The sequence below is a fragment of the Narcine bancroftii genome, chromosome 12, assembly GCF_036971445.1.
Source record: "Narcine bancroftii isolate sNarBan1 chromosome 12, sNarBan1.hap1, whole genome shotgun sequence".
NCBI classification, from domain to species: domain Eukaryota; kingdom Metazoa; phylum Chordata; class Chondrichthyes; order Torpediniformes; family Narcinidae; genus Narcine; species Narcine bancroftii.
Window position 1 is genome coordinate 55127670 of NC_091480.1, and position 21733 is coordinate 55149402.

Here is a 21733-nt window from a genome sequence, read left to right on the forward strand (position 1 = left end):
AAGAAAATGTGGCAAGAATTAAAGGAGAAAGCTGCTTCTGGCCACCGTTTCTTTAACTGGTTACATGCGAACTGTGGGGTTCATGGGTGACTGAGATTGTGATGATTGTAGTAGACGTATTAGTCATTCTCCTCTTGACCGGATGCTGCTTGTTGCCACTCATTAAGAGAGTTATTTTTTTTTTAAAACTTGGGTAACCCCACCCATCCCTATGATGCTGCAAAAGATGGAATTAGAAGAGGCGGAGACTGAGCAGTGGGAGGAGAAGGAGATACAGGCTCAATTAGAATTGGAGTTTTGAGAAGTTGAGTGTTAGAGACTGGGGAATATAGATGAGTATGGGAAATAGGCAGTGAGGAAGTGGCCGATAGTGGGTTAGGGACGAGTGTGCAATGACCCCTTTGTTGGGATATGCCGCTTCTAAACCACCATGACTGCTTAGGAAGTTGTGATGAAATCACAAAAGGGTGGGGGGGGGGGGGGAATGAGAAAGGAAAGAGTTAACAGCTAGTGACATTGTCGCTAAGGTTTTGCAGCATTCTAGTAAGGCAGCCATGGCAATTCAAAAGGACCAATTAGCACAACGAATAACTATAGGAATTTACTCTGAACCAATCAATGAGCAGGTCTGATAAGAGGATGCCAATCTTATGTAGTAATGAAATTTGTACTTCGTACCAATTGCATTGGGTAAGAATGTATTGAGTGAACTTTTGATTGGACCAAATGTAACTTGGCCCATGTTTGAACAAGACAAAGGAATAACTTTGAAACACACGATCAGTCTCTCTGCCAGCTTTCATAGAGAAAGCATCTCTGAGACTCACAATTCTGCAGAATAAAAGAGTCTGACCAGGACGAAAGTTTGGGTAGTCATTTCGTGTGATCCACCAAAAGAACCGGAATCTACAGTACGATAGCCACTACTGGGGGCAGATTTCCTCAGGGCGCACTGGATGTCAAGGGTCATAGACTGGTACATGCCAAAACTTTTAAGACCCTCTCCCTTGAGAGAACTAAGCTTACCACCCCCTACCCCACCTACAGTCAGTAACCAACACGCACAATAAGTTCACTTGGATTGTGACCAAATTCCCTTCCATCACAACGCCTCACTTTTACCTCAACAGAACCTAAGCATGGGGTGCGGCACCACATCTTCATGGAGGGTCCACCCTTTACGCCTTGCAAAGGAGTTTCTAAAAATGGAAGAACTTGGCATCGTGCGGCGCTCTGACAGCCCCTGGGTCTCCCCACTCCACATGGTGCCCAAGGAGGCAGGGGGTTGGAGAACTTGTGGGGATTACTGCTGCCTCAACGAGGCCATCACACTGGACAGATATCCAGTGCTCCACATCCAGGACTTCACCGCCAATCTGCAAGGGGCACGGATCTTCTCAATGGTGGATTTCATCAGGGGCTATCAGCAGATCCCAGTCCACTAAGAGGACATTGCCAAAACCACAATCATCACCCTTTCAGACTGTTCGAGTTTATCAAAATGCCCTTTGGACTGAAAAACACTGCTCACATGCGGTCCCTATAAGACAATTGTTCACATTTGGTTGGACAATCAACCCAGCCAAGTGCCAATTCGGGTGAGAGGAAATCAATTTCCTGGGGCACAGAATAAATAAAGATGGGGCCAAGCCTTTGCCTGAAAAGGTGGAGGCCATCTGGACTTTTGCAAAGCCAACTTTAGTAAAAGGCCTTCAAGAGCTCGCTGGTATGGTTAACTTTTATCACTGCTTCATACTGGCAGCAGCCAACATCATGTGATCTTTATTCTCCCTGATGACAGGTCAAAAGAGAGAAATCGAATGGACTCAGGAAGCATGAGGATTTCCAGAAAACCAAAGACGCCCTGGCCAATGCCACTTTCCTGATGCATCCAAGGACAGATGCCCCAATGGTGGATGCTTCCAACACTGTGGTCTGGGGAGTACTTGAGCAGCTGGTTGATGTACAATGGCCACCTCTAGCTTTCTTTACCAGGCACCTCTGACCACCTGAGCTCAAGTACAGTGCCTTTGATGGAGAGCACCTAGCATTATATCTGGCGGTCCGACACTTCATGTACTTCCTGGAGGGAAGACAGTTCCTTATGTTTACCGACCACAAGCCGCTCACTTTTGTTTTCAGCAAAGTATCAGACCCATGGTCTGCCAGGCAACAAAGGCACCTGTCCTATATATCTGAGATATCTATAGATATCAAACACCTCACCAGTTTAAAAAAAAACATGGTAGCCGGTACACTATCACAGCCACCCATACTGGCAATAGAAGCCCCTGCCTCAGTAATCGACAAGCAGCCCTGGTGGAGGCACAACAATCAGACCCCGATGTCCCCACACACAGGACTGCAATAACTGGTCTCCAGCTAGAGGATGCAGGCGTACAGACACTTCTGTGCGACACCTCGACTGGAAGACCTTGACCTATAGTGCCGGCAGCATGGTGGAAACAGATTTTAAACGTGGTCCACAACCTGGCACACCCAGCCATCAGAACTACGGTCAAGATGGTAGCCAGCAGATATGTATGGCACTGTCTTCGCAAAGAGGTCAGTCAGTGGGCCAGGACCTGCATGCAGTGCCAGGCATCAAAAGTGCCCTCTTCCCTTTGTTTTGAGCCAGCCCGACAAAGGTTCAGCCATGTGCACATTGACATTGTGGGCCCCCTACCAATATCAAAGGGAGCATAATACCTCTCGACAATGATGGATCGTCTGACTAGGCGGCTGGCAGCAGTTCCCCAGGCAGAAACTTCTATGGAAGCATGCACCAGAGCCCTACTGAACACCTGGGTAGCATGGTTTTGGATTCCACAACATCTGATTTCAGAGGGGCTCAGTTCACCCAAGGTCTTTGGCCTTAGCCAACACCCTTGAAACACAGCTCCAACATACCATGGCGTACCACCCTCAGGCCAACTGGTTGGTGGAAAGGTTGCACAGGCACCTCAAAGCAGCCATCATGGCCCAGCTCACAGGCCCTAACTGGGCCGATGAACTCCCATGGGTCCTCTTGGGTATTGACACTGCTCCCAAAGAGGATTTTGATGCATTAGCAGTGGAAATAGTCTACGGCACACCCCTGGTCATCTCTGGCAAATTCCTGGCCAAAATGGATGAACCGCAAGAAGTGGCCCTGACACGCCTAAGAGAAAAACTAGGCACGCTGGCCCTAAATGAACTGCATCCCAAAACTTTTGTCCCTAAAGACTTAAAGGACAGCAGACACATCTTTGGGAGATGAGGGGCTCACTGAGCACCATTTCAATGGCCTTATGAAGGACCCTACCGGGTGCTCAAGCACAATAGGACCACCTGTATGCTAGACATCGGAGGCAGACCGTCTCAAACCAGTACATTTGGACCCTAGCCAACTGGTCACCTATATGGCCCCATGACACAGATGCAGGCCTCCCAAAGATAGAGCTAACACACAGATTGGCGGTTCTTTGGGGGGGGGGGGGTCGTATAGCGACCCGCAGCCCGACACAAGTAGCGACGTCCAAACACAACATCGAGCAGGCAGCACAGGTCTAGACAGCCTTCCTCCGTAGGCCACAATGGACACGGACAATTAGCAGATCATTAAGGCACCAATCAGTAGGCCATGCCCGCTGATGACATAGCAGCAAGGCCTAGATAAGGCAAAGTGAATGACCCAATAAATCAGTACTGTTTATACTCTTGAGTGTGCGTGTCTTCTCTAGAGCTCTAACCCAGAGCTATAACCGTAGCCACACGCTACACTCCAATATATTTAAAAGGGCTATTTCAGCAGTGGGAGATAAATCTGCTTGGTTAACCTGTATGCAACTTGGAGTTTAATACACAAAAACCTTAAATGATAGTATTGGAGCGTTCGCGCTACGCGAGCACGAAGAAAGACATGCACACCGAAGCCTTAGAAAACGAGACTGGTTTACTGCACTGGCCGTTGCACTTATATGAGGCCCTAGCACTGACATCAGGGCCCTGCTTCATCGGAGTGCTAGCCTAGGATTGGCTGACATTCTCACCAGAGTTCTCATCTTCCCGCCATGCGGAGGGTCACCTGGGACGACGGCTAGTCTCACCCCCAGGTCCATGCAATTGCCGCATTTGTTGGCTATTTTACAGGCTGGTCTGTGTCTCTGTGCGTGGGCCACTACACAACCCACCACCCCCCTACCCCCCAAAACTGGTGACTGGCACATTGTCAGCAGCCTGCCCCTGCATCATAGGAGAGGAGTGGAGACTGGCACATTACAGTCCAGGTATGCCGGTTTCAGAGGATCGACGGTAAAAGTCTCCTCCTGACTGCCGATGCCAAGGACGAAGGTGGAACAATTGTCTCTAATGACCCTGTAGGGCCCCTCATAGGGTCATTGTAAGGGTGCTCTGTGTGCACCCCTCCTCACAAACACGTACTGACAAGTTTTTAGTTCCTTCACGATGCTATGCTTGGGCTTGGGCTGGCCATACGAAGGGAGTTGCTGTGGGATCAAGAACCACAGTTTTCGCTGCAATTTCTTGAGGGTCGTCGCAGGGTCCTCCGGGCCAGGAACTCCCCTGGGATGATCAAAGATGCGCCGTAGACCATCTCTGCTGCTGAGGCATTGAAGTCCTCCTTTGGTGCAGTACGCATTCCCACTAGGACCCAAGGTAGTTCGCCCACACAGTTGGGACCCTTGAGCCAGGCCATTAAAGCTGCCTTGAGGTGCCTGTGGAAGCGCTCGACCAACCAGTTGGCCTGAGGGTGATACACTGTGGTATGGTGGAGCTGTGTCCCCAGAAAATTAGTCAGCGCTGCCCAGAGCCCAGAGATGAATTGTGCCCCCCTGTCTGAGGTTAGGTGCTCTGGGACCCTGAATTGGGACACCCATGTGTCAATGAATGCCCTGGAGCACATTTCTGTGGTGGTATCAGCTAGCAGGACCGCCTCCAGCCACCTTAAGGAGCGGTTAACCATGGTCAAGAGGTATCTTGCCCCACAGGAAACAGATAATGGCCCCACTATGTCAATGTGTACATGGCTGCACCGGCTCAAAAGTCTGCGTGGGCACTCTCGTGTGAACCTGCACTTTGGAGGACTGACAGTTCATGCATGTCTTGGCCCATTGGCTGACCTGTTTGCAGAGGCCATGCCAGACAAACCTGCTGGCCACCATTTTGATTGTGGCACAGATTGTGGGGTGCACCAGGTTGCGGATGGCCTTGAAAACCTGGCGCCACCATGCAGTCAGGATGATGAGGTGGGGGCTGCCTGTAGAAATGTCGCACAGTAGTGTCAGGTTACCTAGGCCAACGAGGACGTCCTCCACCCGGAGATAAGTGTCCCATAAGCAGGGATCTCAGGGTCTTGCTGCTATGCTTTGGCGAGGGCCACATAATGTACGCCCCGTGGGGCATGACAGAGCATTGGCTACCATGTTGTTTTCCCCCCACGATGGCGTGAAGCAAGGCTGTGTTCTCGCACCAACCCTCTTTTCAATCTTCTTCAGCATGATGCTGAACCAAGCCATGAAAGACCTCAACAATGAAGACGCTGTTTACATCCGGTATCGCACGGATGGCAGTCTCTTCAATCTGAGGCGCCTGCAAGCTCACACCAAGACACAAGAGAAACTTGTCCGTGAACTACTCTTTGCAGACGATGCCGCTTTAGTTGCTCAATCAGAGCCAGCTCTTCAGCGCTTGACGTCCTGCTTTGCGGAAACTGCCAAAATGTTTGGCCTGGAAGTCAGCCTGAAGAAAACTGAGGTCCTCCATCAGCCAGCTCCCCACCATGACTACCAGCCCCCCCACATCTCCATCGGGCACACAAAACTCAAAACGGTCAACCAGTTTACCTATCTCGGCTGCACCATTTCATCAGATGCAAGGATCGACAACGAGATAGACAACAGATTCGCCAAGGTAAATAGCGCCTTTGGAAGACTACACAAAAGAGTCTGGAAAAACAACCAACTGAAAAACCTCACAAAGATAAGCGTATACAGAGCCGTTGTCATACCCACACTCCTGTTCGGCTCCGAATCATGGGTCCTCTACCGGCATCACCTACGGCTCCTACAACGCTTCCACCAGCGTTGTCTCCGCTCCATCCTCAACATCCATTGGAGCGCTTTCATCCCTAACTTCGAAGTACTCGAGATGGCAGAGGTCGACAGCATCGAGTCCACGCTGCTGAAGATCCAGCTGCGCTGGGTGGGTCACGTCTCCAGAATGGAGGACCATCGCCTTCCCAAGATCGTGTTATATGGCGAGCTCTCCACTGGCCACTGTGACAGAGGTGCACCAAAGAAAAGGTACAAGGACTGCCTAAAGAAATCTCTTGGTGCCTGCCACATTGACCACCGCCAGTGGGCTGATATCGCCTCAAACCGTGCATCTTGGCGCCTCACAGTTTGGCGGGCAGCAACCTCCTTTGAAGAAGACCGCAGAGCCCACCTCACTGACAAAAGGCAAAGGAGGAAAAACCCAACACCCAACCCCAACCAACCAATTTTCCCCTGCAGCCGCTGCAACCGTGTCTGCCTGTCCCGCATCGGACTTGTCAGCCACAAACTAGCCTGCAGCTGACGTGGACTTTTACCCCCTCCATAAATCTTCGTCCGCGAAGCCAAGCCAAAGAAGAAGATAACGATGAGTACCTGATGGCATCCAATGTTTCAGTACACTTCATTTACAAACAATAAAGGCAACACTCAAACTAGCTTCTACAAGTACTGATCGCATGACAACACTTGGTGTCATACTGACTTGTTCTGGTCCTGGGTGGCACGATTAGTGTAGCAGTTAGCTCAATTACAGTGCCAGTCACTGGTTTGAATCGGGCACTGTTTGTAGTGAGTGCTCTGGTTTCTTCCCACCCTCCAAAATATACAAGGTGGCAAGATGGCGTAGGGAGTAGACGTGGAATTCCATCTCTCCCCAGTTGAATATTTAAAACCCGAAATTTAACAACTGTTAAAATATTAAAATTGCTTGTTGCAAGTTTTAGAAGTGTTTCAACAACTATAATGAGAGCCCTTAAAACTTAACCATCAAGAAAAAGTGCAGAAGAATTGAAGCCTACCTCGCAGAAGGATCCCCAGAGGTCGATTTTGGAACATCTGAGGACTCCGAAGACTAGTCAGGCTAAGGTAATGCTGACTCCAGTGCCCTCATCACAAGTTGGCGCCGCCGCTGCCTGTTCATCTGATGAATGACACGCTCATGATACTGAGTGTGCTCTGGGCTGTGAGCAGCCCCTTGCGTGCGGGGGCCCAACATCCAATCGAAGTCTCGAGCACATCAGAGCGACTGCCGATGTGCCAAGCCCGGTGGAGGAAATATTGGGCCCTGGTCTCTGGGCTCAGTCTAAACTGAGCATGTGTGAAGGGTCGCATACGCGCGCTGCATTGGAGTGGGCCCCGACAAAAGGGTCAGGCCTCCCCAAGCGGCCCGAAAGAGTCAGGCCTGTGGGGGAAGGCATGCTGACCCGGGGTCCATGTATACTCCAGAGGAAGAGGAGGAAGAATACCTTGAAGATTTTGATTTAATACTGAAGGCTGCTAGATTCATTAAAGGTAGGCCTCAAATGCTTCAGAAACTTTCTAAAATCTCTAGAAGTAAGTCTCCAATGTTACAGACATTTAAAACAGTGCAGGTGGAAGAAGATACTACAATTTCTGTTTCAGAAGATTTTATGAGAAGAATGGATATTATGGCTCTTCAAGTTTCTTAGGGTTTTCAAGAAAATAAGTTCCAATTTGCAGAATTAAGGGGTGAAGTGGCATCGATTAAGCAAGATGTGGTTAAATGTTTAAGAGAAGTGGATGTGGTTCAGACGGAATTTAAGGATATCAAACGAGCATTCTGTGATTGTACTGATACTGCTGTTCGATATACGGAGCAGATGGACTATTTGAAACATTGTTTAACGATTGGAAGGTGCAGAAGCATGATCTTATGCAGAAGATTGATTCATTGGAAAATCAGAGTAGATGTAATAATGTTAAAATAGTAGGTTTACCGGAGGATATTGAAGGTTCGGATCCGGTGAAGATTTTTCGGAGATGGATACCTGAAATGTTGGGAGAGGATGCTTTTCCTGAGGGGTTGGTATTGGATAGAGCGCATAGAGCGTTGTGAAGAAAACTCTTCCCTGATCAACCTCCATGGGCAGTTCTTGTTCATTGTTTAAGATATCAAGATCGTGAATTAATTTTGCGATTGGCAATTCAGAAAGCCTGGCAGAAATCAAGGTCCTATGCTGGTCCAGGGACACAGTTTTTTTAAAATCCAGATTTAAGTCACGATGTGATGCGTCGTTGGAAAGAATTTAATTCGGCGAAAGTAGTGCTGTGGAAAAAGGGTTATCGGTTTGCTTTTAGATAGCCTGCTGTGTTGAAGGTTTTTTCTGGGGATTCACAAGTTGAATTCTTTGATGATGAAACTGATGCTTTGTCGTTTGCCAATTCTTTGCCTGACAAGTCTCAGAGTTCTGAATTACAGAAATCCAAGTCTAATGGATCTCCAAAGCGTAATGGTCCTGCGAATGGGAGTAGTAAGAAAAATGGTTGAAATCAGCAATCGAATCAGAAAGTTGAGGAAGATCAGTCTGCTGCTGTTGTTAATGTTCAGGGAGCAGTTGGTGGAGTTGTGGGGGTGGTGGATTGAATTAGATTGATAATTAAATGAAATTTTGAGATGTATGAAATTCAGCTGGGGGGGGGGGTTGGGGTGATGGCACTGTAACTTCCAAAATCATCTGCCTCTAGTGGTTTTTTACCACACCCAGTTTATAGAGGGAGGTACCACCTTGGTGAGTTTTTCTTCTTTTGACTTTTCCTTTTTTTTTAAAAAGAGGGAAGGGGGGAAGTTTTTTTAAATGAAGGATTTAAGGGGGAGGTGGGAGTTGTGTTTTTTTTTTAAACCAGAGCCAAAATTTGTTAGTGGGTTGGTTGGTAAAAGTTTTTTTTTTAAGATAAATCTACATAGTATTGTGTGAACAGCAAAATAGTGCCAACCAGAACACAGTTTGTCAGAGAGAGGGGAATGGGAAGCTGTTTCTAAGACCAAAAATAACTCAGGTCCAGTGCATTAGTCATACATCTGGGACAAAAAGATCAATTAAACTCAATGACCTGTAATGTCTTGTTATCACAAGAGATAGCACATAGCTTCCTGATTTCATACGTGTCCACCACCCACTGCCCAAAACATAGATTGCTTTCTGGACATATTAGCATTTCTATTCATGCATTAGTTCCAAGCACATTAAAACAAATCACAGCTGAAGTAAAAATCAAATCAAAAACAAACATTAAACAAGATAGGAGCCCATTGTATTACAGGAAAGGTACAAGCATGGATGGAATTAGCTGGCAGAAAGCAAGAGTGGGAATAAAGGGGGCCTTTTCTGTCTGGCTGCCACTGACTAAGGAATGGTGTTGGGTCTGCTACTTTTCACATTGTATACAAATGAGTTTTATGACAGAATTGATGGCCTTGTGGATGATATGAAAATAGGTGGAGGAGCAGATAGTACTGAGCAAGTAAGGAGTCTGCAGCAGGACTTGGATAGGTTGGGAGAATGGGCAAAGAAGTAGCAGATGAAATAGACTGTAGGGAAGTGTATATTCATTCACTTTGGCAGAAAGAATAAAATCAACTATTTTCTAAATGGAGAGAGAGTTCAGAAAGCAGGACCAAAAGGGAATTAAGAGTCCCAGTGCAGGATTCCCTAAAGGTTAACTTGCAGGTTGAGTTGGTGATAAGGAAGGCAAATGCAATGTTTGCATTCATTTCGTGAGTAGAGTACAAACGCAAATAGGTAATACTGAGGCTATACTAGGTGTTTGTCAGTCCACATTTGCAGTGTTGGGAGCAGTTTTGAGCCCCATATCTAAGGAAGGATGTTCTGGCATTGGAGAAGGTCCAGAGGCAATATAAAAGAATGATCCCAGAGGTGAGAGGATTTACAGTTGAGGAGCATTTAGTGGCTCTGGGCCTGTACTCGCTGGAGTTTAGAAGAACAAAGGAGGATCTCATCAAAACATTCCGAATATTGAAAGGGATGGATAGAGTGGGCATGGAGAGGTTTCCAGTACTGGGAGAATCTAGGACCAGAGGGCACAGCCTCACAATAAAAGGACATCCCTTTAGAACAGAGATGAGAAATTTCTTCAGAGAGTGGTGAATCTGTGGAATTTGTTGCCACTGACAGACGTGGAGGCCAAGTAATTGGGAGTATTTAAAACAGAGGTTGATAGGTTCTTGATTAGTAACAAAGGTAATGAGGAGAAAGGGGTCAAAAGGAAAAATACATCAGCCATGATTTGAATGAAAGCAGAGTCAATGGGCTGAATGGCCCAATTCTGCTCCTAAGTCTTATAGTATAAAACTGCAAATACATGAAGTCTGAAATGAAAACAAAATGCTGGAAACAATCAGGTCCAGCAGCATTTGTTGAAAGAGAGAAAGGTGGATAGAACAAAGAACCAAAATAAGGAAAGGCCAAAATTGCCATGGAGATGAGCTGCATATTAGATCATCCAATCAGTGTGTTAACATGAGCAACAAACAATCTGCTGGAGGAACTCAGCGGGCCGAGCAGCACTCTTCAAGATGGAGAGCAAAGGAGAGATGGCCACTAAAATGAGGACAGAGTGTAAGGGGTCAAGGATGATGAACAAATGCAGAGACAGATGATTTGGCAGGTGCCATACAAAGGACTAGAGAGACAAGATGGCAGACAACAAGCCATATTGGTACACCAATAAAATTGAATGCCTTCTGATCCTAAATAATGATACGGCTTTTCAATTACTTATTGACAAGGAACAATTGACAACTTATTGACAATTACTTATTAGGAACCATTTCCAAACACATTTGTCAGCTATTTATAAAATACTATGCATGCACAAATATACCTTCTAGCTCCTCTTGTTCATAATGAATGTTGAGAATGGAACTCGTTCCACCTTGGTCCACCACAGCCTCTTCATCTTGTCTCTGCTGGAACAGAAATCAATGCACAAAGTCTTAATATTACTGATACATTCAAATAAGTGTTCAGTACCTGATGCATCAGCTACCCAGCACAACCCAGTTTTTTTTCAGGAAAAATTCAGATGGAATACAGGATACAAATAACTAAACTTTTGTCCAGAAAATAAGTTTCAGTAAAGAAGAATTCATGCTATACCCCAATCATTAATGGATATGGCTTTAAATTGTGTAATAAATGTCAATGTTTTTCATGGATAGTAAGGAAACCACCTCGAAGTCAACTTTTAAACTCCCTCAGCCATTTTGGAACATAACATTTTGAAAATTCCAACAGATGTTCTGCATTTCATTTTTTTAAATTTATTTTTTTAAAATGTACCAATCCCCTGCCTTTGCTAGCTTTTGCATACCAAGTCCTGCAATTGCCTTTTTACCCAAGAACTAGATTCCAGTCATACCACAAAACTACAAATCTTCTTATAGACTCTGTGGACCATAGATGAAATTAATATGTACAATCTTTATTGTATTCAAGTGAGTTTGGAATCCCCAATTAAAATGAAAGCAAAGTTGGTGTTTCTGAGAAAATGGAAAAATTCACACATGCACTGTGAAGTTGAAAACTATAGAAACAAGAACTCTATAAAGGGTCCTAGTACAAAATGTTGACTGCCCATTTCTCTCCATGGATGCTGCTTCACCAAGTCCCTCCAGCTTTTCATTCTAAACTTCAATTTCACAACATCAGGACAAAAATTACAGCTCTATTCTACACTGATTGTTATGAAGAGAAGCAACTTTCCATTCTTTTGCACAAATATGCCTCATCCTTATGCACACAACCCTCTGTTGCTAATAAGATTACCATCAGTTCCATAAGAACAGATGAAAAATATCACCCTTGGCTGATAATTCTCTCATCTGCACTTCATGAATCTGCAAACACAGCACACAAATGTCATAACCAAAACTAGCAATATCGCTAACTTTCCAGATATCATTTTGCAACAGTAAATATTTGACAATACTTTTCATCATTTTGTTGGAATGAATTATAACCATATAACCATAAACAGTTTATGGCATGGAAACAGGCCATCTCAGCCCTTCAAGTCTATGCCGGTTCACTCAAACAACTCCGCTAGATCCCCCCTATTCTCCGCCCATAACCCTCCAACCCCCTCCTATCCATGTAACTGGATTTTGCAAAGATTCTTTTTAATATTCCTGATATTTTTCAACACATCCTGCTCTATATGAGAATTTAAACTTTGCAGAAATTTTTTACATTTAAGCCAGAACATTCCCATATTTTTCCCCCCACACAAGTTCTGTGAGTGTCATGTGAGCTTAATCTTCAGCAGGCATCAATATCTTCTGTCCTTTCAACTGTCCAATATTGCACAAACACATGCACTCAAAAGGAGAGTGTGGTAGTATGGCCACCAATTGTTTTTAAAACTCCCAAAATCTTCAGAGTTTAAAAAAAAACATTTACAAATGTCAGTCATTTAAGCATTCAAGAGTAGCAAGGATTCTGGTACCGACTTTCAAAGACTACACATCCAGTTGGCTACTTGTGCTGATTCAGTGTCAATGCTACATTAAGTCCACCAAGGTCTTGGTTCCCAGAGAAGAAATAGCACATGTAAAGGATGGACAGCTGACAATCCAAAAGTTGGGAAAACAATGTACTCCATCAGTGTAGAAACAAGCACTGAATAAAACCAAATTAAGAAATTCTCCACAAGAGAAAAAAAGACAACACTTAAATTGCACCTTTGGAATAAACATCCATACAAAAAAAAAGTGGAAAATGCCATGAAGTAGCAGACAATAGTCAAAGGCATTACACCTGCAGAGATTTTATTTTCTTGTATTGTGATAGTCCTTCCCTGAAGGATGATGTTTCAGTTAAAAAGGGTTCTTGACCAATTTGTCAGTTGATCGACAAGACAGAATGCTGCAAATATTTGATCTCTCTGTGGTGAAACCACTATTGTATATATTTGCCATATGTAAATGACATGACCTTTCCTAGTTGACCCTGTTCTCACTGACCAGCTCATGACTCCTCCCCCTTTCTTCCTCATAAAAGCTTTCATGCCGGGGGTAAGTGTGAGCAACCAACACAGGGATGCTGTTCATCTCTTGTAAATAAAAGCCTTTAGTCTCAGCAACTTCAGTCTTTGTGTAATTGATCGTGCTTCAATTTTATTTACAAGATTTTTTCAGTAAACATAGGCAAATATATGAAGTTGGATCACCTGGAAATTAACCCAAGGTGCCACTACTTTGAAAAGTTCCTCATTGCCTACACAGCTATCCAGAACGATGAGGACAATCTCCATCTGCTGTACTCATACATCAGGCACTGGGTCTACTGGATGGTCCAGGACTGCCAGACATACGAACCTGTGATGGATATCCTGAAGGACCAGTATAAAGTTCAGTTGAACAAGGTCTACATGTGGCATGTACTCCATTCATGCAGGCAGATACTGGGGGAAACTTTCAACAACTTTGTCAGAGCTCTGCAGAAACTCATGAGGGACTGCAACTGCCAGGCTGTGAGTGCAGAACAGCACACACAGCTGCTGATCAGAGACACCCATGTAACAGGCATCCACTCCGACTACGAGGCAGAGGCTACTCGAACAGAGACAATTAAACATACCTCAGGCCATCAAACTGGCAAACACTCTCAATGTAGCCATCCACAATGCCGAATCATTCTCCAATGAGCTCGTGGCTGTCATCTTGGGAGGTGGCATTGCAAGCTTCCTCTCGCTCTGAACTGACTGCTGCTGCCATTAGCTACTTCTGCGGGCAGGCTAAGCACCGGAGGAAATGCTGCCCTGCCAGAGATGTCATCTGTTCCAACTGCGGGAAGAAAAGACACTTTGCAAAGGTTTGCAAGTCCAAACCAATTCAGAGTTCCAGCAGTGCCGTGTGCGAGTGGGGGGTAGCCATCTTCGATTATGTCATGTCCGCCGTCACTTCCGGGGACCTGGGATGGCCACGTATGCATGCCACGGAGACTGCTGCCCATGATTATATCATGTCTTCCCCTTCTCTTCGGGCAAACTATGACGGGACTGCATGCACGCTATGAGGGCTGCCATCTTACTGGACCACCAGCAGCCACAGAACTCCTCAAACGATAAACTGATGCTAGCATTGGTAACCGTCAATCAGGACAGACCCCATCAACTTTCCAGGTTCATGATGGGCATCCAGGTAAATGGCCACCCCACCATTTGCCTATTTGACAGTGGAAGCACTGAAAGCTTCATTCACCCAGATACTGTACAGCACTACTCCCTTGGGGTGAAGCCCACGAGCCACCATGGTGACCATGGTGTCCAAATCTCACTTGCCAGAGATTCGTGGCAGTTGCACAGTAACACTGACTATCCGGGGCATTGTATACAAGGACTTTAAACTCCTCGTACTGCCACAGCTCTGTGCACCCATCCTACTGGAATTAGATTTCCAGTGTAATGTGAAGAGGATCACCATGAGTATGATGGGCTCCATCTTCCCCTCAGTCTGTAATGAGCAGTTTTTAAACTGCCCGCACCCTCCTCACCACATGGCTGACCGTCAGCCCCAAACCCAATCAACGCTTCTGACATGCACTCTTCTCCATGCTGTGGATCTCTCCCCCCACCTGTTCGCCAGTCTCACCCGAGTGTAAGCCCGTTGCCACTAAACGTCAACGATATAGCACCAGGGACAGGGCATTTATTAAATGAGATGCCTCCTCGCTGAGGGGGTGACAGAACAGAGTATGAGCCCCTGGAGAACCCAGGTAGTGGTGGTGAAGAGTGGGGAGAAACATCGATGGTCATCAATTAATCCCAAACCATCAATAGGTTCACCTGGCTGGATGCATATACCCTGCTCCACATAGCCGACATGGTGAACCAGATCGCACAGTACAAGGTGTTCTCCACCATAGACCTCAAGTCCGCATACCACCAGCTCCCCATTCGCCTTGAAGATCACCAGTATTCCGCCTTTGAGACGGATAGCTGGTTTTACCACTTCCTGAGGGTCCCCTTTGGAGTCATGAACAGAGTTTCAGTCTTTCAGAAGGAAATGGATTAGATGGTGTACGAACATGGGCTGCGGGCCACTTTCCCATACATCAACAATGTCACCATTTGTGGCCATGACCAGCAGGACGCAGGACCATGTTAGGAACCTCCAGAAATTCCTCCACACCGCTCAAATCTGACATATAACACAGGAAAGTGTCTTCAGCACACATCGACTGGCTATACTATACTGCGTTGTGGAGAATGGAGTCATCAGACCCAACCCCAACTGCATGCACCCCCTGCTAGAATTCCCACTCCTCCTCTGCCTCAAGGTCTTGAAAAGGTGCCTGGGCTTTTACTTTTATTACGCTCAGTGGGTCCTCAGCTAAGTGGAAATGGTCCGACCCCTCATCAGGGCTACCATTTTCCCCGTCAGCAGAAGCCTGCGAGGCATTCAACTGTATCAAAGCCGACATCACAAAGGCCGCGATGCATGCAGTGGACGAATCCATCCCATTCCAAGTGGAGAGCAATGCATCTGACTTTGCCCTGGTTGCCACACTTAACCAGACAGGTAAGCCTGTAGCATTTTTTTGTGCCCCTTCAGGGCCCCGAGATCTGGCACTCCTCCATCAAGAAAGAGGCCCAGGCTATCTTTGAAGTGGTACGGCTCTGGAGACATCATCTCACCAGTAAGCATTTTACTCTGCTGACGGAGCTCTCCACTTATAATTAAGACATACTGTACCGGCCCAGAAAGCTTATCAAGCCCTTGGATACCCCATCTCAAGGGACTTGCACCAGTGCGCAGATGGATCACCTACAGGCACTGCATAATGACCTCTGCCACCCCAGGATCACTTTTTTTTCCACTTTATTAAGGCCCATAATCTCCCCTACTCCATCAAAGACCAGAAATGTGGAGTGAAAACTGCGTTTCTACCAGCCTGACTAGTCACACCTCATCAAGGCCACTCGCCCCTTTGAACGTCTAAGCATGGACTTCACAAAGGACCCCTACCCTCCACAAACCACAATGTGTATTTCATCATCATCGATGAGTACTCACAGTTCCCCTTTGCAATCCCCTGCCTGGACACGACTGCAGCCACTGTCATAAAGGCTCTGAACAACCTGTTCACCATTTTCGGATACCCCTGCTATTTCCATAGCGATAGGGGTTTATCTTTGATGAGCGACAAGCTGCGTCAATATTTACTGTTTAAGGGCATCACCTCTAGCCGGACCACCAGCTATAACCCCAAAGGGAATGGCCAGGTGGAGCGGGAGAACGACATGGTCTAGAAAGCAGTACTACTGACCTTAAAGGCCAAGGGCCTCCCCATCCCCCATTGGCAAGAGGTCCTCCCAGAGGTGGTTCACACTATCCAGTCCCTCCTATGTACAACCACCAACCAGACATCTCATGAGAGACTGTTTACATTCCCCAGGAACTACATTACCTACCAGGATGATGTCCTCGGGCCGGTATTACTCCTTATGCACACAAGGACACACAAGTCCGACCCTCTGGTGAAGAGGGTCCAGCTGCTCCACGTGAACCCAGTTTGCTTAAATGGGATTCCTGGATGGACGCAAGGTCATGGTGTCTATCCGGGACCTGGCACATGCGGGAGCATCTGTACCCTCCTCCCCCCCACCCCCCCAGCTTTCCAGAGCCCACCTTCCCAACGCTCACCACACCTGCCAACCTGACGGTCAATGCACACACCCCCACCCCCAAAACCCAGCCAAGCACTCTAGCTAGGCCAACCAGGATGGACCAGCCGAAACTGGCAGAGACCTCCACTGACCCCCGGACAGGGACTCGCAGGTCAGACCACCACCAGATAGACAACTTATGAGGGGCGGTTAACCACACCACAACCCCCCCACCGGATGTTTGTTTTAAAAAGAGAGGGGTGAATGTGGTGAAACCACTACTGTATATATTTGCCATCAGCCAGCTCCCCACCATGACTACCAGCCCCCCCACATCTCCATCGGGCACACAAAACTCAAAACGGTCAACCAGTTTACCTATCTCGGCTGCACCATTTCATCTGATGCAAGGATCGACAACGAGATAGACAACAGACTCGCCAAGGCAAATAGCGCCTTTGGAAGACTACACAAAAGAGTCTGGAAAAACAACCAACTGAAAAACCTCACAAAGATAAGCGTACACAGAGCCGTTGTCATACCCACACTCCTGTTCGGCTCCGAATCATGGGTCCTCTACCGGCATCACCTACGGCTCCTAGAACGCTTCCACCAGCGTTGTCTCCGCTCCATCCTCAACATTCATTGGAGCGCTTTCATCCCTAACGTCGAAGTACTTGAGATGGGAGAGGTCGACAGCATCGAGTCCACGTTGCTGAAGATCCAGCTGCGCTGGGGAGGACCATCGCCTTCCCAAGATCGTGTTATATGGCGAGCTCTCCACTGGCCACCGTGACAGAGGTGCACCAAAGAAAATGTACAAGGACTGCCTAAAGAAATCTCTTGGTGCCTGCCACATTGACCACCGCCAGTGGGCTGATATCGCCTCAAACCGTGCATCTTGGCGCCTCACAGTTCGGCGGGCAGCAACCTCCTTTGAAGAAGACCGCAGAGCCCACCTCACTGACAAAAGGCAAAGGAGGAAAAACCCAATACCCAACTCCAACCAACCAATTTTCCCCTGCAACCGCTGCAACCGTGTCTGCCTGTCCCACATCGGACTTGTCAGCCACAAACAAGCCTACAGCTGACGTGAACCCCTCCATAAATCTTCGTCCGCGAAGCCAAGCCAAAGAAAAAAAAGAAATATCATGACCTTTTCTGGTTGACCCTGCTCTCACTGGCTGACTCATGACTCCTCCTACTTTCTTCCCCATAAAGGCTGTCATGCCACAAGCCTGCCCCCAGTTCGAGCAACCAACACAGGGATGCTGTCCATCTTTTGGATGCAAAAACCTTCAGTCTCGGCAACTTCAGTCTTTGTGTAACTGATTGTGCTTCACTTTCCTTTGTACTGATTTAGCTAATGTCTGCCAGTGCAGTCATCAACAATTCCAAAATTAGAAGGGGATAAATTGCTATTGTAGGTTTCAAAACCAAAAATTGTTGAGTTTTTAATCCTTGCAAGAGGAAACTGTTTCAAGGTTGGAGAAATATGACATCACTTTTCTGAAAGCGAGGCAGCCTGTCATCTTACCATTTTGTCTCAATTGTTCGTGAGCTCACTCACTCCATTTACTTTCTGATCTGAGCAGTTGGAGAAATGAAACAGGACAGAAGTGCAAATTGTGCATTATTGGAATTACTTGTTCAGAGGTCAGATTCCCTTTTGTCTTAACAACAAAGCACTCTTAAAACAGGTTCCAAGTTCCAATGCAAGCATTCCACAATCATGACCTTTTGTTGCTTCATCTGTAGTATTTTTGCTCTACAGTGTTTGAGTTCTCTTAAAACCATTTAGAATGTTAGAAACATACAGGTACTTCTACAAATAGCAATTAGCATTGTACACCCTTAAGTGCAATCTTTTCGTTTGCCAAGTTTAAAAAGTTCGGTGAATTAAAAATTTTAATTTAAGTACAGGAGTGCACCCATTCACTGGCAAACAAGAGACACTGCAATGCTGGAAAACTGGAGCAACACCCAAAATGCTGGAGGAACACAGCAGGTCAGGAAGCATCTAAGGCAATACACAGTCAACATTTTGGGCCATAATCCTTCATGTCTATTGCCTTTCATGGATGCTGCTTGACCTGCCAAGTTCTGCGAAAAATATTTCTTCAGATGTGCAAGCTTTTTATGAATCATTAATAATAAAAAAAGTTCTTACCCTTTGGTGCATACAACCTGAGTGCAAGGTCCTGTTACAACAATGAACAGGAAAAAGATCATTTCAACAGCCCATTACTGAGAGGCACCATTTCGAAACAAACAATCCGTGCACTAAGCAATCAGCAGTAGAGCCCCTTGCTCTCATCTCCATAGGATTTAAACCATGCAAAAATCACTTCTGCTGGCAAATCAATCCAATCTTGCTGAGAAAACTCAGTATGCTGTGCCCTTGCACAGGAGTTTGTATATAGCTTCTTTTAAGAACACAGATCAAGACTAGAAGAGCAGAAAAAAATATTTAGAACATCTACCACCATTCAAAAAGAGACCCATGAATTCGATATCAAAGGCAATTTTTAAATAATTAGTATCTGCTGTCACTCAGATTTTCAGACTATGGATATAACCTAAGCAGGTTATCTGCAGCTCAAAGTATTAAGCACAATGCCCAAGGTGACTACCTTCCCTTCACACACACAAAAGGAAATTTGTACAATAGAATTGTTGCAATGTAGTAGATTCAGATTAGGTGCATCCAAGATCTTTCCATAGTTTTTATTCCATTGTTAAACATCAGGGTTACCACACCTTGTTTTCTATTTAGCCCATCTTTCTAAATTCTAGAATATTTAATTCCCAAACTTGGTCACTTTTCAACCATGATTTTAAGAGACCCATGCAATTAATTCACTTCTCTACAAAAACTATGCACTCAAAAAGAGTCTTCAATCTTGTCCATCTTTTACCATCCTCCCCCCCCCCACCCCCCCCCCCCAAATCAGCCTAATTGAAGGTGTACCCTTTTGTTTGCTCATCACAGAAGGGCTCCAAATAGGGGAATTCCATTAATCCCATTTGCCTTCTGATACCTCTGTGGCCCTTTGTCTTAGACTTGAGAGGCTACCAACTCCCAATGGTAGCCATCTTTAAATTTTTGAAGCAATCAGAAGCATTCAGTGGTAATTAGTCACAGGGAGAACATGCAAACTCCATACCAATAGCACCCAAGATCAGAAACTCGGGCCCATGAAATTTAGGCAGCAGCACTAACTGATGCAGAACATGCCACTTGTTTGCACTGACCCTTACTGACAGCTTCTGGTTATCATTACCCTGCATTATCACTCTGTTCCTTTTCTCAACTTTCTCTTTTGGGAACTAATCCACCTCCTGCTTTCCATTGTATTATTTAGTTTTAACTTTTGTCTATGGCTCCAGCTATTCAATTTGCTCAAACACTGTTTCCAGACTAATTTAAGTGAAACTTCTCCGAACAGAGTAGTATATTGTTTAGTTCTCCTGGCAATGCTCTTTGTGAATGGAAACACATTTCTCTCACACCCATCTTAAAGCCACACATGTAACATTGCTTTTACAAACTCATTTCCAATTTGCAGATGGTCTGAGTAGTAATCCTGAGATTACAACTTGTATTGGTATATTTTTTTTATTTTGGATCAACTTGCTTGTATCCCAAGAACAGAAATTTTTGTCTATTAATTTCTAGACTAATAGTCATTGAAATCCCTCAACTGGCTATCCTCAAAAAAAAGCTCATCACAATGGAAACCATTTTCATTGCTCAACAATTCAGCTGCTTAAGCCGGTCTTTCATGAAACAGCATCACGTTGTAACGCACGTGTCATTTTGTAACAATGGTAGTGGCTTTTTCTTCTCTGCAGATCATCAGTGGCAAGGGGAGAATTTATTTATATTACAACCAGCTAGAATACTTCAAATCACACTTGAAATTCCTGGACAAGAGCAATATTGAAAAAAACTGCAAAATACCCAATTGACCTACACCAACAATAGGTTTTGAATGGTGGAAGGAAACTGGAGCACCCAGAGGAATGCCACACAGACACATAGAGAACATACAAACTCCTTTCAGTCAGTAGCAGATTTGAACCCAGGTCACTGTTACAGTGTTGCACTAACCATGCCACCCTTATCTTAACTAAACGGAACTGCATGATGCTGAAATTAAATTTTTCATACTTCAACTCTTTTACATTTCAGAACTATTTTTCATTTAAAAAGGTTTAAATCAAAGTTTCTTTTACATTTAATTGCCAATACCTTTCAATACCGCAGATCAGCAAATAGATGTTGATGGACAATTACACCTGATCAGACAGGAAAAATTGAGAGTGGCTGATACTTTCAGGGTCCAGGTAATCAACAGGCATCATTTAAGATGGTGTTGCATCTATTTAGGTGTCCAATACAAGATATTATAAATTTACATTACCAGCAACTACAATCTTGCATATATGACAAACTGTCCAAAGAACTGAATAGTAAATGATGTGTTAAAAATATTTCCCTCTATTAAAATTTTCCATGCAAATACAAAAGGTTCTTTTGTTGTATTAAATACCAAGGAAATCTAGTGGCATCACCACACAGTGAGTGTAGTAATCAGCACAATGTTATAATAGTGCCAGCAACCTTGGTTCAAATCCCGCACTGTCTGTAAGGAATTTGAACATTCTCTCAGTTTCTGCATGGGCTTCCTCCAGGCACTCGTTTCCTCTCACCCTCCAAAACTTAGAGGTTGTAGGTTAATTCGGGAATTCAGATAGCATAGGGTCGTGGCCCAGGAGGGCCTGTTACTGTGCTGCATATCCAAAATTAAATTTGGAAAGATTAAGATGCCTTATTAACCAACTTCTACAAATGGCTGCCAAATTGAAGTGGTTCCTCCACCAGTGAACTCAACAATGCAGCATTGCCCAGTGGGTAAAATTGTAAAATTAGTGAGACCAGTTATGATGCTGACTAAATATCATAAAATTCTCAGACTTCCATAAAGAACCTCTAAAATAGCCAACCTCCAAAGGATCTATCCATT

At 45.4% G+C, this 21733-nt stretch overlaps 1 protein-coding gene across 8 annotated transcripts in view; it reads right to left on the bottom strand.

The window, feature by feature from the left end:
* LOC138747011 (electroneutral sodium bicarbonate exchanger 1-like) overlaps nucleotides 1–21733 on the bottom strand; it is a 243218-nt gene that overhangs the window by 162303 nt on the left and 59182 nt on the right. For 7 of the 8 annotated variants that reach the window (XM_069905848.1, XM_069905847.1, XM_069905849.1 and 4 more), the window contains exon 2: nucleotides 10917–11001. In XM_069905848.1, coding sequence (XP_069761949.1) covers nucleotides 10917–11001 — 85 coding nt within the window. The remainder of the gene's footprint in view (nucleotides 1–10916; nucleotides 11002–21733) is intronic. The other variant, XM_069905845.1, reaches the window with a different exon arrangement.